The following is an 18088-nucleotide window of genomic DNA, read 5'->3' on the forward strand; positions in this document are numbered from 1 at the left end:
TTATATTATATTATATTACATTATATTATACCTGGTCTTATATTATAGTAAAACAAGACCAGGTCTTATATTAATTTTTGCTCCAAAAGATGCATTAGAGCTGACTGTCCAGCTAGGTTGTATTTTGGGGGAAACACGGTAATATCACCCATCCCAAAGAGTTGTAGCAATTTAGTAATGTAGGTAAAGCTCTCAATTCCATATAAAAATTCAGAAAAAGCTGGCTGTGTTTCTAAAGTAGATGATGTATGCAGACTACTGACGCAGTAACTGTGTGGTATAGACACTTTGCCAATGTCAGCTTCCTCCTCTAGCCCATCTTTTCCCCACACTGTAATTCTGGTACCTTCAAATACTCTCCTTTGAACCCCAAAGTATTGTATTTCTTTGTGTTGCCTGATTCTCTGTCCTCCTAGCTCATACCAGGATTCGTGTCTAGACATAAAAGTAGTTCCAGCTGAGGCAATGGGAGGGCAGGAAGAAGGGGAAAATGTCTGAGAAGTCAACCAGACCATTGCAGTTGAAAAATCATTGAAGAAGCAGAATGTCAGAGTTTAGGAACTGAGCTAGGTGAATGTTTCTTGTGTTCTTTTGGTATTTTTGTTTCCTTAAAATTAGTGGGAGAAAGGGAAAACCCCACCTGGAAGATGGGTCTCAGGCTAGTGAACATTATATGTCCTGCTGCTTCATCTAGGTCCCACGTGATCTTTCAACATTCTGCTTGGCTCACTTCCTAAAAGGTTTTATATTTTATTTTCAGAAGAAGGGTTATTCTCTCTGTTCTAAATTCATAAAGTACTGTCTCAGAGCATGAGATCTGAGGTAGAATGGGGAGTATCTCTCCTATTAGAGGAGCTCCTGGAGACCAGGATGCTACCATCTCCTCATATTACATTGTCAGTTGTAGTGGTAAAAGCCTCTCCTAAAACTGAACCTCAGGCAAGTGTGTTATGGACAAAACACGATTCTTTGAACATATACTGGGCAATGGGAAAACATTTGAGGATGCCATGCTGCCAACTGCTTCAGGCGGAGACACCCAAAAGGCCACTGTCAGTCATTTTACTTTCGGCATTCTTCCTGGAGTGTCTAGGGAATAGATTCTGTATGTATACATAGCTAACTATCAGTTACCTGCTTTAAGAATGTCGCGTAGTGGACATAGACTATTAATATCCAAATTTCAGCACCATCCTTAGTACACCATCACTTCCTTGTGGCCTTGGGCAAATGACTTAACCTCTCTGTATTCAATTTATAATAATAAATAGTAATAATAATAATAGCACCTACCTCATAAGGCTGTTGTGATATAAAATAAATTAATATATGCAAAGCACTTAAAACAGCATCTACATATTGTTACTGTGCAAAAGGTCTGGCTGTTTACCGCACAAAAACCAAAACTAAAGAGGTGAGGTTGGTGGAAAGAAAAGCAGCTTTTATTCCAAAATGCCAGCATTAATGGAAGACAGTGACTCCCTGTCACAAAGACTGCCTTCCCACTCTTAAAATCGCCAAGATGTTTCATAGGTGCGCAAGGAGGGTCAGAACAAAAGAAGGAGAAGTTGGCCAGGCAACTTCAGGAAAAAGCGTTTCCTAGAGGCTGTTCTGCCCCAGGGTCAGGAGTGAATCCCATACCGATGCAAAAAACCCCTCCCAAGTTACCGGGCCAGGTGTGCACACTGGTCCAAAGTGAACAGAACCACTGGAACTGGTATGCATAGTAAATGCACAGTAAACAGAGTCATCAAGGTTTGGTGGGAAGGGAGGGAAGCAAAGGAAAAAAAACTTTCAAAAAGTCCCAAGCCAAGCCACTGTCAAATTGAATTACATCAGAAGTTTAAATTTCAAAAATAAGGTCACCATTACAATATGGTGAGTGTTCTATAAGGATTTACTATAATTATTGCAGTTAGTGATTAGTTTCTTCTTATTGGCTTCTACCTCACTCAGTTGATGAATGTTTAGGAAAGGTGACATGATTGGAGCACAGGCCTCATGGAGCAAATCCCTGAATGTTGCTATGGATGGATGCAAGGGGACTGCCTCTGTAACGGTGTAGTGTCAATTTGGAGGAATTGAACTTTGGCTGTGATCTGAGAGTGCAAAGGCAGTGCTCTGCTTGGTCCTCCCAGAGGACTTGGTTTTATACATCTTTTTATCCTAATTTTCTTTCAGTGGTGTAAATTAAGGCTGGATTCATAGGAAATTTCCATTGCCCTCCACCAGATATTTCTCAGGGCCTAAAAACCACGTGATTGAAGCTTCTTAAATTCAACTGAAAGTTTGCTTCTAAAACATGGCAAATGCTGCTGGGGCTGAGTGTCAGAGGGCAGAGTTGGTGGGAGCTGGTGCAGTGACCTTTTCATGGAAGAGTTATATCATCCTATACCCCATTGTGTGGGTTAAGGGGTTATCAGATCCTTCCTGAAAATGAGTTTGGCTATAAGTGGGGAATGAGATTGTTAAAATAGCATATTTTAATATCAATTTCACCTTCATAAGTTATATATGAATACATTATTAATATATAAAAGAAAACAATTTTTCTTGTACAGAAAGAAAACAACCTCCTTTGATAATTACCCAATCTTAATGTACTTAATCTCAGTACTGAGGTATCTAGAGAAAAAGATTCACTGTTATCAGCTTGTGTGTGTGTGCACACGCACAAACAATATATCTATTATTTAAATTATACATTTTTAAAATTAAGTATATCATATTGTACCTATAGTTCTACAAATTGTTTTATATTTCTCCCCACAGCATGTTAATACATAAAATACATTTCTTGTTAGAATATATAGACCAACTCACTGCAAATTAAATAGTTTTTATTATTTAGCTAAACCACTGGTTATGTACTATATTAATACAATGTACTTTTTCACTATTAAAAACAATACTGTGATGAACATCACTGTTTCATACGTGGCTCCTCGAGCACACATGTAACTATGTTAGAAAAACAAACAGAAGTGGAGCTTTTGAATTATATATTTATATAATTTGTTTTTGTGCCTCTGCCACTATACTGAAACTTGGTTAGAAATGAGAAATCTCATTCATCTCTGTATTCCCAGAATCTTGCAATGCCTAGGGCAGTATATGTGCATAAAACACATGTTAGATAAATGGATATAGTGTGGTTATTACTGTAAAAAAAGGAATACTTGTATTGAGGCACAGGTCATCTATAAGGAAATCCTGGTATTAATTTTTTCTTGATTTCTAAGGGTTGAAAAATCAGATTTAAATGTTTAAGACAAAACACCCATAACTACCATTTGTTGAGCATTTGTTAAGTGCCAGACTCTATACTAGGTACTTTACATACAGTATCTCAAATTTAATGAAATATATACTCCTTAGAGCAAATTTTATATATTCCTCAGAGAAAGTTTATTGGATAAGCATTATTACCTTCAATTTGCTAATGAAGAGACAGAAGTCCAGAGAGATAAATAATTTATCTGAAGCTGTGTGGTTAGTAAATAGCAACGTTTCGATTCAATTGAATCCTAGAGGACTTTGCTTTTAGGAATGGTGATACTAAGTACAGAGAAAGATGCTGGGGGCAGATGGTATAGAGCAGGGGTGTCCAAACTGCGGCCCGCAGGCCAACTGTGGCTCGCAATCCATTGTTAATTGGCCCGCAGCAAATTCCAAACATATATTTAGTTTACTTAAATAAACCAGTTGAGGCAATACGTACTTCACCTCAGTGAGTGGCCCGGGTGTTTGTGTATTTTAACGCATATGGCCCTTGGTTAAAACTGTTGAAAAAAGTTTGACACTCCTGGTATAGAGCTTTCAAAAGTGCAGAAGTTTTCCAACAAATTTTTTACAAGTGCAGGTCGTTTTTTTGTAACTGGAATGAATCACTCGGTATGCCCTGTGAATGCCCAAATGCACATAGCTTGAATGAATGGGGAGGAAGAAGGTGGAGTCAGGTGTTCTTCCCAAAAGAGACCAGGAATCTGGGTGCGGAGAAGACACCCAAGTCTACTGCCTGATTTCTAGACCCACTTTTGTCACTAACCTGGACCTTATTCAAACCTGAGGACTCAAAGACTGCATATTTTTGAATGGGCTAGTGTCACTCAGTCTCAAAGGGGGATTGTAATCTTTAACTATGTCATCATCACTGAATGTTAGAGCCAGAAGGAACCTAAGAGATCATAATCCAACCTGATCACAGAGTGATGATGTGAGAGAGCTTAGATCACTCATGGCCACAAAGTCAGGGGCAGGCTGAGGTTCAGAACACAGGTTTCCTTACTCCTAAGCTTTTTTCCACCCCCCTGCATCTCAGAGTTTTGTAAAAGAATGAAAGAGTTTGCAGTTGTAACGGAGGGGGTCATTGAATTACCCAGATGCTAGTCTCCCGTCTATTCAGAAACTCAGCTGACACCTTTGTTTTACTTCAGTCTTTATTCAGAGGGGATTCATGTCACAAATCACTTTGTTTCGACCTGTTTCACAATTGATTTGGACCCTGTATCATTTCCCTCCTGGAGCACTGAGCTTCTAGAGGTCAGGAACTGTGCTTCCTTTTTACTTTCTGCCCCCATCCCTACCCCCACCCAAACCCCGTACTAACCCTTGGAGATCAGCTTTAGGATCTGCTGAAGTTTATCCTGAATATGGGCAGGCATATCTTGCTTTTTGGAAGTTCACTGTACTCCTCTCTGTAGTCCCTGATTTATGGCTCTGGACTCCATTTGTTGGAGGTATTGGTTTTAATTCAGCAAAAGCTAGCTGTCTCCCGAGGGAAGGTGAGAAGGAGGGACATCTGGGGATCATTAACAGGGTCTGTGGCTTGCAGCTTAGCACCCCAGGGCCTAATGTCAGGCATTGGTCCCAGGTCTTCAGTGTCTGGTCCAAGAAGGCCTGTCTCCTTTGGGGGTCGGGATTACTGGGAATACTAATTAATTCATTAGTGGGATTGATGGATTATCAAGCTGTCTCCTGGCAGAGGGGCCTGGGATGGGGGGCACAGATTGCTGCCCATAAATCTGCCTGTTGCCTCCCTTCTCTCTGTTTCAATGGCTCCCGGGGCCGGGTAACTGAGCACTGGTACATTTTCCCCGCCCAGCAGATGGTTCTAACAGGTTAGCTCAGAGCTTTACGAAAAGCTGCAGAAAAAGAAGGAAGGGCTGGGGATTGGACCTCTGGCGCAGGAACCATGTAGGGGGAAGAGAATGAATGCAAATGACCTGCATTGGGACCCCGCCCCCTTTCCTTTGCTGACTGCACCTTCCTGCTCTGAGTTGAATAGCTACTAGCTGTATAATCATCGAGGAGTTGTGATGAGGGTGACTGATGAAATAGATTCCCTCCCTCTCTCTGCAAAAGGCAGTTCTTAAAGAAAATGTAGTGTCCTCCTCAGCTCCCTCCTAAGGCTGCACGCGCAGGCACACACACGTACACACAATCGGATGTGTTTTGAGAGTTAATCCTATTGTGTCCAGTCCCTTACATCTGTCAGAGAAAGCAAGGAGCCCCACAGAATGTTCTGTCCCCACCCTCATCTTTGTCCCAATATGTTCACCTTTCTGCTAATCCACTACTCCTCCCTACCCTCTGAACATTTTGCAGGCAGGATACCAACAACTCCAGCATCATCAAGTCTCAAATATCCATGCACAGAGATGGTTTTGAAGATGCAGAGTAGGGGATCAATCCATTCTGTACATGCCCATTGCAGCTCTATCCTCAACACTAATTACTCCATAGATAAATTTCCTCTGGCTGAAGAGTGGATTCTAATTGGTTTTTCAGAAATCCATCATTTCTAGCATGTGTTACTTAATTACTCTGAAAATAAAGTTTATTTTGCTGAGCAGGTATTTCCTGGATAGAGATACAAAAAAGATTAGTAAGAGTTAAAAGATTTGCTGAAGTTGAACACCTTCTTATGAAAACTGAAAAAAAAAAGTGTTAATTTTTATTTTCTGTGAAGGACAAGAGTCATATGACACCTATATCAGAATTAAAAAAATAATAACTATTTCAAACCTCAGGTATTTCTTTTAGCTTTATTGGCAGTAAAACTGTTTTTTGTTTTAACTGTATCTTTCCGTGCACACAAGGCATATTTATAACTCTTCATCTCTATTAGACACGTGTGCTAGTTACATTGGTAGAACAAGTGATTTCCAAAAAGGCTGGGCAATTTCCTCCAGTCAATTTCAAACAGAGGTTGAGTTTGGACTCAGAATTCTATCTTACCACTGATAGAGAAAAACTTAAGTGATCAGACCATTATACAGATGTGAAAACTGATGCTGGATGTGAAGTTGAATTATTAGAGATCATTCAGCCAATTGCTTAATCCAAGCATGCTTTCCTTTCTTCCTTGAAATCACTACATCGTGGAAATCCTTTACATCTAAAAATGAACTCACAATTATCTGTTTGATTTTGGTCAAGTTTTACATAAGGAAGTGTTTCACAATCTGTAAGATGAAGATTCCACACTTCGACTTGGTAGCGTGGTCTACAGTTCTCTATCAAGAGCATATCAATGTATTTTCTTTAAGTCTTTCCAGATGCACTTTTCTTTTTGTCTTCTAGCAACTTAGTCTTCATAATATAACAGGAATTTTAGAAATTATGTGACCCTTCTTTAATTTCAAGTTCATTACCACTCAGGTGGACTTTTACTACCTGAATACTTAACAATATATTTTTAAAAAACAATAGTGGATCCCAGTTTGTAATTCAAAGAGCGAAGTGTCCTTAAAATGAAAGCTTTCATTCATTTGCTTTTTGTTTTTATAAATGTCAAACAAACAGAAAAGTTGAAAGAATAGTATAACAAATACAGATATAGCTTTGTCTATATTCAAATTAAATTCACTAATTAAAATAAAAGTTTTAAATGGGAATAGTTTGACATGTTGAAAAGAAGGGAGAGGAAGTTATATCCAAAGACACCAATCCACATATGTAACGTAACAGTCAATGTTGTTGTGTCCTGGGCATGTATCTTTCTCAGTTTTTGACTCTTCAGATGTGGGGCAGCATTTTTATTTGCCCTTCTTAACTCTCTCTCCCCAAGTCTATTTCCAATTTTCTCTCTCCATTCTGCCCACATTGCTCCACTCCCATTTCTTATCTTTTTAACTAAAAAAATTTTCAGTGCTCTTTTTCTTTACTCATAACTTCAGCAACTCTCCTTCCATATTCCCCCTCTATAAACCTCTATCCCCACTTAAACAAACAAACAAACAAACAAACAAACAAACAAACAAACTAATGAATGACTAAGCTGGACCTGGTCAGAGGAGCCCTCTGAAGTAGGTGTGTCTTTCCGCTTGGGAAGGGGAGGAGTTAGATTGCGGCCAGCATCACCCCTCCCTGGTCAGCTGGGAAAGCAATCAAAACCGCGGCAATTCGGAGGCTCGGGCCAGAGCGCAGGAGCTGCCCAGAGGCTGTGGTCCTGAAAGTGCCACTCCGGGAACTAACCAGGGAGAGGAGGTACTGAAGACCCGGCTAAACAGCGACAACAGGGGCATTCGCCCGAAGACGTCCTGGGGGAGCAGGCAGAACTCCAAGGAAGGAGTAGCATAAGTAGCAACCAAAGAAACCAGACCCAGTGGCATTCCTGAGAAGCAGTGGCCCGGTTTCACAGGGATCACTAAAAGCACCTCGTTCTCCTATGATCTGGATGGTCAGAGAGACTTGGCTTCCTGAGTCTCCTCCAGGACACAGATTCACAGAGTTCACGCCAGGGACTGCCACTGACAGAGGTGAGCCAGAGGATGGGGTGGTAGTGGGGCTACTGAAGTTTCTGTGGGAAGTTCCCACAGATCCAGAGGAGCAGCTGGAGTGATGCAAGTCTCTTCTGGGCTAAGTGAGGAGGGAGTAAAACTTGGGAAACTTGAGTAGAGAAGCGGAGAGAGTCAGAACATTTCGGGATAGATATTAAAATTTTAATAATTTCACTAATTCCCATAGCACCTGTCACCCAAAGTGAAACTCAGGTACGCTCAATCATTTTTATAGAGATTATAAGTCTACCCCAACTCCTGTCAAACCCACCCTTCCATTTTATTAATGCAGAAAAAAATGTCCAGAAAGTTTAAGTGGTTTTTCAAGGCAGCTCAGCAAGTAGGTTGGAAGAAATTGACCCAATTCACCCAATACTCATAGATTTTTAGGGCTATGCAAGGAGTGGTAGGGGTGGGGAGAGGAGGGGAATGAAAACAGAATAGGGAATGAAAGAAGATATTGGAAAGACATGAGGATATTCTCACCATTGCTCCCATTTGGTCTGCTAACAATCCTTAGATAGTTGGAATAGAGTGGGGAAAATTTCCTTTCCCTCAGTTCTTTCAGATGGGAAACCAGAAGAGAAAGATCGTACATGTTTATTTTTGCCTCCTACTCTTACACATCATTCCTCCAACCAAAAAATGTATTCAGAAAAATTCTAATAAATGTAAATTGCCTCCCTCATTTTTGGACACAAGGACCAGAAGTGAAATGTTGAAGAACAGGGAAGGGAAACTGAAGGATTGAGTAACCTCTGTTTGCAAAGTTCACCATTAGGATCTAAGGCTATGGAAACTGAAGTATGATGTAGCTATGCTGCATACGGTGTGCATGTGGCTGTGCGTGTGTGTGTACAGGTAATCAAGAGGGAAAGTGCTGGAGTATAAAAGTTTGGATAGGAAGAGCACAGAAGAGCCTACTGGCTGTTTCCAGCCAGTACAACTTATGAGCATCCTGGTCTGCATTCTGTCGTTTCAGTGCAAAGACTCTGCAACTCGGAGTAAGGCATTGAGTCCATCTGGTCCTTAGATTTCCTAGAAACTGGGCTGAATAGTTCCCTTCCTGTTGTATTTAGGATTTAGTCATAGAATCAGGAGGTGAAGAGTACAATCAGCTTTTAAGAGGAAAGACACTGTATAATCACCACAAATACACATGCAAGTGCTCCTTACCCACTTATTCATCAGCCGAAATGTCTCCACAACAAACGAAAGATTAGTAAAAGCATAGGACGAATTCCAGGACATTTCCACATGGTAGTAATACCCATGACCTCAGCCCCAACAATGAAAGTATTAGGTAGTTACAATTGCCCAAGCAAAATATTTTTCTAGAACAGGTTGAAAACTGAAAAAAAAGAAAAAAACAGTGGGAGAAAATTTTGAATTTGAGAGAATTAGCTAAACTTGAAATTTCATGGAAAGATCCTAAAGAAAAAGGAAAATTCTGTTATATTGTGTAAATGCATAAGGAAATCCAAATTCAAAGGATAAAATGGGCTTTATAGGATTGGAATGTGTTTGAGGAGTCAGAACCAGTATTTCATTGGTTTTTGTCATACTGGAATCTGCTTCATGTATATTTTGAAAGATAATTTTTTTCTAGGAGTTGGGGAAACCTAAAAATTGTGTATCACAATACTTTGTGAAATAGTGCTATAGACTTTTTCATACCACTTCTAAAAGACTGAAAAATTGCCAACCCTTACATGTGCACAATAACTTTACAAAGTACTCTTACTTGCATTATCGCCTTGCCTTTCATAAAAGCTTCTAAATGAGATATGAGAGACAAAAATGTTATTTCCATTTTGCTTTAAGGGTAAAAGAATTCAAGTAATTTTTCTGTTCCCATTTAGTAAGTGAATGATAGAAGAGGATCTCAGTTTCATGCTTCTTTTAATATACCTCTGAGCTGGTTTATTAACAGGCTAACCATCATGGTAGAATTAGGTACCTCTTCAGGAGAGAACCAGCTTGGTTTCCATGATCAAAACTCAGAACTGCTCCACACACATTTTCAGCTCTAAAACTGGATATTTGTCTTCCCTCTCCTCACTAATCTTTTGATACATTGAAGATATTTAGGTGGAAAAAAATCAAAGGGAAGTTTTTCTTTTCTCTTTATCTCTGAGGAGTCCTGGCTCTTACTTTGATTTGAGAGACACTTGATTTTTCTCCTCAGAGCTCTGGAACTTAATTCTGGTAGGAAAGTCATATCCCCAATATTGTTGAATCAAAGACAAAAGGAAGAATAACCAGTGCCAATGGTTGTCTGTATTCCATTGGAAACTTCGTGAACCTGAATATTCATGTAACTGAGTAGGAGTGTCCAGCCAACTGCTGTCTCCCAATTACAAAACAGAATGAAAGAGGCTAACTTCCCTCTTGAATATGGTGGAAAAGTTTTATTCAATCTAGTAGAGGCATCTGTTTCCTCACCCCTTGCAACATAATAAAAGCTTTGCTATTTAGTTTCATTGGGAGGTTAAGGGAATGGGTTTATTAGGGAATTTTTTGAAGTGGAGGTTGAGATGAAGCAGGCATTTGTTGGTGTAAAATCAATGCTTAGATTGTAATTATGCCCATTTTTGCCCATGTGGCCAGAAAAACTCATGGTGAAGTTTAGAAACAATAATACCTAACACTTGATGTCTGGCACTAGTCAAAGTCTTTGAAGAGGTTTATGCTCACAACCATCCTGTGAGGTAGGACTATTATTATTCCCATTTTGAATAGGAGGAGACTGAGTCTCAGAAAGATTATGAAACTTGGCTAAGGTAACATATCTAGTAAGTAATCCAGCTGAAACTTGAACTCAGGTCATCTGACTCTAGAGTCTGCTATCTAGCCACATTGGAAAAAAGAGTGGGCTTTTGGGCAGTTGTCAGATGACCTTTTGAGCCAATCACAGGAGTTTCCATGTAGATAATAAGAGACACAGTGATTAATATAATCTACTTTTACTATTCACCTGTGAGAAAACAATTTTGATTTTTGAATAAGCAGACGTGTAAATGGATTAGATAAGAAAACCCAAGAACAAACACAAGATAAATAAATATATGGATAATATTTGATAGCATTTGAAGTTTACAAAATCCTTTCTCATATTTTTATTTGTCTTACAAGAACCATGTGAAATATATCATATCCCAATTTTATCAAAGAGGAAATGGAAGATCAAAGAGCTTATTAATGTGTTTGATATCAGTAACTCCTGATCCCACTTCTTGATGGGGGTGAGGATTGACAGAGCTTGGCTAAAATCCGGAGGTAGAGAGGTGAGGATGTTAAAAAAACAGTCAACCCAAGAGGCTAGAATGGGGTCCAGTTTCAGGGGCAATTCAGGACACTCACTCTCCTTTCGTCTCTTGCATCGTCCTTCTCTCCCTTCCTTCTTTCCTCTCCATGCGTGTAAGTATGTCCCAGTGATAATGATGATGATGAAGAGGAGAAGAGAGAAAGAGAAGGAAGAGAAAAAGGAAGCAGAGTAAGAGAAGGAGGGGGGAATAAGTGGGTGAAAACAACAAGAAAAAAATTTGGATGTGGAAGGAAACCTGGAATATGAGAGTTAAAAGGCACTGCAGAGAACGCCTAAACTAGTGTCCCTTGGGATAATGGCCACTTCCTGGTGACTTAGCTCTACTGATCCACATCTCCTGAAGTCAAAGTGCCTTTTTGTTTTTCCTGTAGCTATGATGGAAGAAGGAAGAGAAAAAACATAAACCCAGGATTTAAAATGAGAAGAACCGATATTATGTCCTGCGCTACCAGCTCTATGTCTTTGCATTTTCATCTCTCAGTCTACCTGACCCCCAGTGACATCGACTATAAAATGAGCATAACAATCCTTATTTCCCTCAGAGGTTTGCTATAAGGCTACACAAACGTAATTATAATTACGTGTGGAACATTAGGTTTCCCAAGCCCACTCCATCCTCTTTGGCCTCAGAGTGCACCTGCCTCTGAAAGGTCTGTGTTACTTTAACAGAAAGTTAATTAGGTCCTTCGCCCTCCCTCTGGATATCTGCCTGAGTTAGAAGTGCAGCTCAGCACACAAGCTCCATCATCCATATTAAAAGTGGGATTTTCTGACTTGGCCTGGGCGGCCAGTTGACCAATAGTTTCCAACGTGTGTTTTCAATAAAGCTGCTTACCCAGGAAGCCTTATTAAGTGAGTAAGTCAAGCTGACATGATTTCCGTGCTGATTAACATGAAACCTAGGCTGTTTTTGCAATGCAGTAACATTAATTATTTATAGGAGGTAAATGAGGTTACAAGGAAAACAAGCTCAGATTACCAGAAACAAATCAAATCATATATTTGTATTTTTAAAAGCTATGTACTAATCCCTGCATTCATTGATTTGAGGCTCAAGCTTCAAGGACTAAAAAACATTTATCATGCTCTCCCCTTTCTGATACACGAAGGTGATGGAGGGTTTAGCATTTCAGTGGCTAGCTGGTGAACTGGTATGCCCCAGTGGAGCTTATCAGATGCTTTTATTTGGTAAATTACATACCTAAAAATCGCTCAACAAATCTCAAAACAATTCAGCCTCTTCCAGAAATGAATGCAAAATGTTTGCTAAACCACCAGTCTCTTCTGGTTTTTAAATTACATTTTTTTCATAAAGAATTCCGATTAAAGAGTATCTGTTAAGTGAATAAAGGTAGTCAGACTATTTACGTGCTTGTCTGAACCGGTCCTGGCTTAATGTTTGCAGTCACTGTGTTCTGTTACGTTTAGCATTTGTTCCAGATTATTCATTTTTAATAAAGTATTATAATAGTTGCACTAAAATAATCTTAAATAGATTTGGTAGACCTCTGCCTTGTAATTCTAGCTGCTGCCATGTCCTTGTCTGATGGTGTGAGATGCGTGTGCAATGAAAAGAGTTCTCACTTTAACACATGGGCGAATTTGAAAGATGATCAGTGGTAACCCTCCTCTTTTCCTGATATTTTTTCGACAGCATGTCACTAACACCTCTAACACCACTCACGTTAGACAGACCACATAATGCTTGCTGAAAAACAAAATGCTCTTCTGGTAATGGTGAGAGAACTATTGCATGGTCACTGGGTGTACCAGCCAGCTGTGGCATGGCTCTTCCCTGGGAGACGCTTGAAGTCAATCGTTGGCAGCGTCAGTGGGAAATGTGGGCTGTTACAGGTTAGATATATGTGATATGGCTCTAAAAAGAGGCTGAGCAGTCCTTTGTGGAACATAGAAGGTAGTCTGAATAATCTCACTACAGTTTTTCATTTATTCTATGGTATAAATATACAACAGTTTACTTATTTAATATGCCTTTAAAATTTTGCCATCATTATAATTATCATATATGTATTATATAATTATCATTACATTAGCAACCTTTTTCACTTACAGAAGTTTCTCTATTTGGGCAAATATGTTTTGACTGGTTTACCAGTTATTTTTGAGTAAAATATCCATGAGGTAAAGAACCTGAGGATAAAAAGAGTTAGGCATTGCCAGTGTAATGAATAATCAAGTCAATTTCTTTTTTTTTATAGTTGATTTTCTTATAGTATGCCATAGCTAAATGAGTGTCCTAAGCATTTATTTGAGTCTTAGATTAGTTATATAGAATGGAAGACTTGGACTAGATAATTATAAGTTAAATCCAAATACAAATACTGTGCTTTATATCCAAGGTATAAAAAGAAAATTTAGTTTTAAATCAAATCAAATATTCACAGGCACTAAATACTGCTGTTTCCTTTTCCAGAACCTAGAAATGGCAAAAACTTATGTGAAACCCAAGGACATGACGGAGTTGGTCAACACACCATCCTGGATGGACAAAAGTCTGGGCTCTCAGAATGAAATGAAGGAGGAGGAGAGAAAACCAGCTGCTTATGGGTTGCTTGGCAGCTTAGCTGAAGAGCATGACAGTATTGAGGAAGAAGAAGAGGAGGAAGAGGATGGGGAGAAGCCTAAGAGAAGGGGTCCCAAGAAAAAGAAGATGACAAAAGCTCGTCTTGAGAGGTTCAGGGCTCGAAGAGTCAAGGCAAATGCTAGAGAACGGACCCGGATGCACGGCCTGAATGACGCCCTGGACAATCTGAGGAGAGTCATGCCATGTTATTCTAAGACCCAAAAGCTCTCCAAGATAGAGACTCTTAGACTGGCCAGGAACTACATTTGGGCTTTGTCTGAGGTCCTGGAAACTGGCCAGACGCCTGAAGGGAAGGGCTTTGTGGAGATGCTCTGTAAAGGGCTCTCTCAGCCCACGAGCAACCTGGTGGCTGGATGTCTCCAACTGAGCCCTCAGTCTGCTCTCCTGGAGAAGCATGAGGAGAAATCTCCTATTTGTGACTCTGCCATCTCTGTTCACAACTTCAACTACCAGTCTCCCGGGCTCCCCAGCCCTCCGTATGGCCATATGGAAACACATCTTATTAATCTCAAACCCCCAGTATTCAAGAGTTTGGGTGAATCATCCTTTGGGAGTCATCCCCCTGACTGCAGCACACCACCTTATGAGGGTCCACTTACCCCACCCCTGAGCATCAGTGGGAACTTCTCCTTGAAGCAAGAAGCCTCTCCTGACCTGGATAAATCCTACAGCTTCATACCACATTACCCCTCTGCAAGCCTAAGCTCAGGGCACGTGCATTCAACTCCCTTTCAGGCTGGTACCGCTTGCTATGATGTTCCCATAGATATGTCCTATGATGCCTACACCCACCATGGCATTGGGGCTCAACTCAATACCATCTTCACTGATTAGGGCAATAAGAGCAGCATTTCGGATGATATGGAGACGTTTCCCATAATTAAAGTGGTTGCGCTGAAGACCCAATGACCTTAAAGGAACCCTATTGCTATACGTATATCACACATAATAGACCCCGTCTATTTAGGCCTCCTTACATATGTCACACTCTTTTCTCATCAGCTTCTCAAATTGTATTGATTCCTTTATTTAGTGCTCTCAAGTGAAATTATTTGATCGTTTACAATCATGTGGAAATAGAACAGAAGCCCTAGGTCCTATTCTGGTGGTGCCAAAAACTCATCAAATGATCTATGTCAATTAATTTTCCCTGTCTGGCCTCCATTTACTTACTGGTAAAATCAGGCAGTGTTATAAGTCTAGATGATTTCTAAAGTCCTTCACAGTTCTGAAATTCTATACTTTGGTGACGACTCCTATCAACTTCTTGAAACTGAGAGGATTGAGGCATAATTAGGGAATGGACACTGTGTGGAATGATCAAATGGAGTTGCCAAAGGAGCATGAGGTGCACGTCTCTTGGGGACTCAATGATAGGACTTCTTTGCATCTATCTAAAAATAGCCTCCAGAGGCGGAAATTCTAAGTTGGTTGCCACTGTGAATAACAAAGCATATTCTTTAAGAGATTAACTCCATTTCTTGTTGGGCTGAAAGCTGAACATATCTTCCTTGGTAATTTGAGAACCATTATAGAGATCTCATACCAACTTGATTCTTGATAACCTTTCAAAAGCACTTTTCTCAGTGCTGGAGGTGGCGCAAGCCAGTCACTGAAACCTCAGACTCTTATGAACACTGGGACTTAGAGAAGTCATCTAGACCATTTCATGGCCTCTGTAACCAGAAGGCTCTGGAAATTCTGAAGCTCAGGTGCTGCTATTGGAATCAGCAAACAACCCAGGTCACATTCAAGAGCAATAAAATGGCTTTGGTTATACTAACGAACCATAGTTCAGGGACTCCCTCTAGCTCACACTTGTCTTTAGGGAAACCACTAGATTTTCTTTGGCAAGATGAATTTTATTTGGTTAAAGAAAATATGGTTAAAACCACTTACCTCTGTCCACACCAATGGACAAGCACCAATCAATTTATTGACCAAATGAATTTTTCCAACATATATACAATTCTGTATCTCCTCCCCCACTAATTGCTGCCTCTTCCTCACTTCTGAAATATATTATTACATATTGTAGATAATATTTCAAGTGACCACACTTAGGGATGCAGAAATCAAATTCCAGGTCAGCGAATGCTTCTACCAATCTGTCTCTTCATCACAGGTTTATCTCAATTTGCAGGATGTTTTTTTTTTTTTTTTTCATGTGACTCCTCCTTCCTTTATATCGGCACTAATTTTGTCAAATGTATCTTTTTCCAGAGAAATGCAATCTGAGAAATTTTATGGTCCTGTTCAATCTGCCAGGACAATTATTTAAAACAAACAAAAAGCTGAAATGGTTTACGTGATAGTGCTGACATCCTATTCCTGCCAGATAGGATAAGTTTAGGAAACACAGTACACAAATAGGACCAATGAAAATAAGTGATAAAGCAGATTAGTATGTCATTATCTACAGCTCAGCTATCCCTTAAAACCTGCCAAGCTATCTGTGTATATTGCCTTCTTTGCCCTCTTATTTATTATCTTCTTTCAGTCTAAGTTATTTTCTTTCCTTTTTACTTGCAGCACCCACCCTGCTGTATTTTGCACCCTTAATTAGTAAATCCACTTGAAAGTATCCTTAAATCCCACCAGCCACCAAAGTGGTCCCCCTCACCATAGCTTGTCCTAGAGGGAATAGATAGGCAAACAAAATGATTTATAAAGCCATCCTATGTGTTTTCTGAGTCTGTACTGGCACTTACCTTTGTAAGTGGCTATGTGGTGGGGAATCCATCCTGGAAACTAGTAGTTTCTGGCATTTAAGTTTGTAGATAATGAATATTGTCTGAGTTATTTATTAGATATTATTTATTTAATTTATTTCTCCCTTCCTTTTGTGCAAATTCCCTGGGTTCCATACACGTGGTTGTAAAACCTCCCAAAGACTTGATTTGGAAAGTAGCTCCTAATTTTGCTGGGGATTCTTGAGTTTTGGGGTGAGGGAAAAGGAGGATGATAGTGCATAATTAGCTGCAATGATTTTATAAAAAGCAATAATTTGAAAGGCTATGCAAGTTAATATTTTTTAAGTTCTTTTTTTCCTTCACTGTAAGACGACCCAGTTGTTTTTAGGGAATCTGTTATTTATGATTTTGGGGAATATGGTTCCCATGAACCAGACCTACTTGGGATTGTTCAGAAAGACTTTATCATTGAATTAAAATTTGGGAATGCAGTATGATTGGAAAAAGCCGACTCTCCAATGCAGGGTGGTCTCATTCTTCTGGGGACTTTATCAAATAAAACAAAACAATGGTTTAAACTTTTTGTAAAAAAAGTATTGTTTTTCCTTCCTTTTTTCTAGCAGAAATAAAGCTGTGAGTCTTATTAGATATTGTGCTGTCTTGTCAGTCTTCAAAGTTTTTCTTCACTTTTGTCTATTAATTTTCTTAGACTTTAAGTCCTATGAGCAGCCAGCAGAACAGAGGCGGGCCCTCAGGAAGACTTATCCATCCCATATTTCACTGATCTTGCAAGAAGATTTGAAAGGTCTAAACTATGTCGTTAGAAGCAGTGATCTCTGCCACTCACATAATCAACTATACAATCTGCAGCTGAGAAAAAACATCTTCCCGTTTATAGAAATCTGGGTCTATGGGCGACTCTAAGTCATCAAACCACAGAGAGGTAGACTATTATCTAAAATTTAGGTGGATTTCTCAACTTTTCAAAAAACTTATGAAGTATGTGTTTTGGCAATTGCTTCTTAACAGCTCTTGATTTTTTGCTTTTCATTTTTCTCCAGTTAAAACTTTCCAGGGTCCCTTCTTACATGCATAAAATGATGATACAGAAATAATAATGATGATGATAAAAATAAACTTTAATAAAGCAGAATTGGTTAATCAAGGGAGAGATTCGGTTTAAAATATATAAGAAACAAAAAATACAGAATGAAAGTCATCCTCCCACCCCATCCGCCATCTGCCCAGTACTCAGGTTCCAACTAGAAGCTGCTCTTCAATTTTTAGTTTATTAGTTAGAGATCTTTTTTGCATATATAGGAAAATATTGGGTACATTAGATACAAATACTGAGATATATTATTCTCTCCTTTTTACTTCTGTCAGTGGTAGCATAACATAACACAGTTCTGCATATTTTTGTTTATTTCAACCCATATCTTGGGGTATTTCCATGTGTCACAAAAAGTTCCTAATTCTTTGTTATAGCTGGCTAACATTCCATGTTAAACACCATAATTTATGAAATTAAATCATATAATTTAGATTTTTCCAATCTTTTATAATACTGAATGAATAATCACGTGCGCATGTCACTTGACATTTATTCAGAGAATCTTTACTTTGCAAAGAATATTCTAGAGGGATAAAGATAAACTTACAGATAAGAGCCATCACA

The 18088-nt window shown here is 39.3% G+C and overlaps 1 protein-coding gene across 1 annotated transcript; it reads left to right on the top strand.

The window, feature by feature from the left end:
• The first annotated feature begins 7427 nt into the window (after positions 1–7427).
• On the top strand, positions 7428–17111 carry NEUROD4 (neuronal differentiation 4). The gene is made up of 2 exons (XM_019724363.3): positions 7428–7763; positions 13547–17111. Exon 2 carries the CDS (start codon positions 13556–13558, stop codon positions 14549–14551), a length of 996 nt encoding a protein of 331 aa, XP_019579922.2. The 5' UTR covers positions 7428–7763; positions 13547–13555; the 3' UTR covers positions 14552–17111.
• Positions 17112–18088: the final 977 nt, after the last annotated feature.

The sequence above is a fragment of the Rhinolophus sinicus genome, chromosome 1, assembly GCF_057876585.1.
Source record: "Rhinolophus sinicus isolate RSI-liver-muscle chromosome 1, RSI-T2T, whole genome shotgun sequence".
NCBI lineage: Eukaryota > Metazoa > Chordata > Mammalia > Chiroptera > Rhinolophidae > Rhinolophus > Rhinolophus sinicus.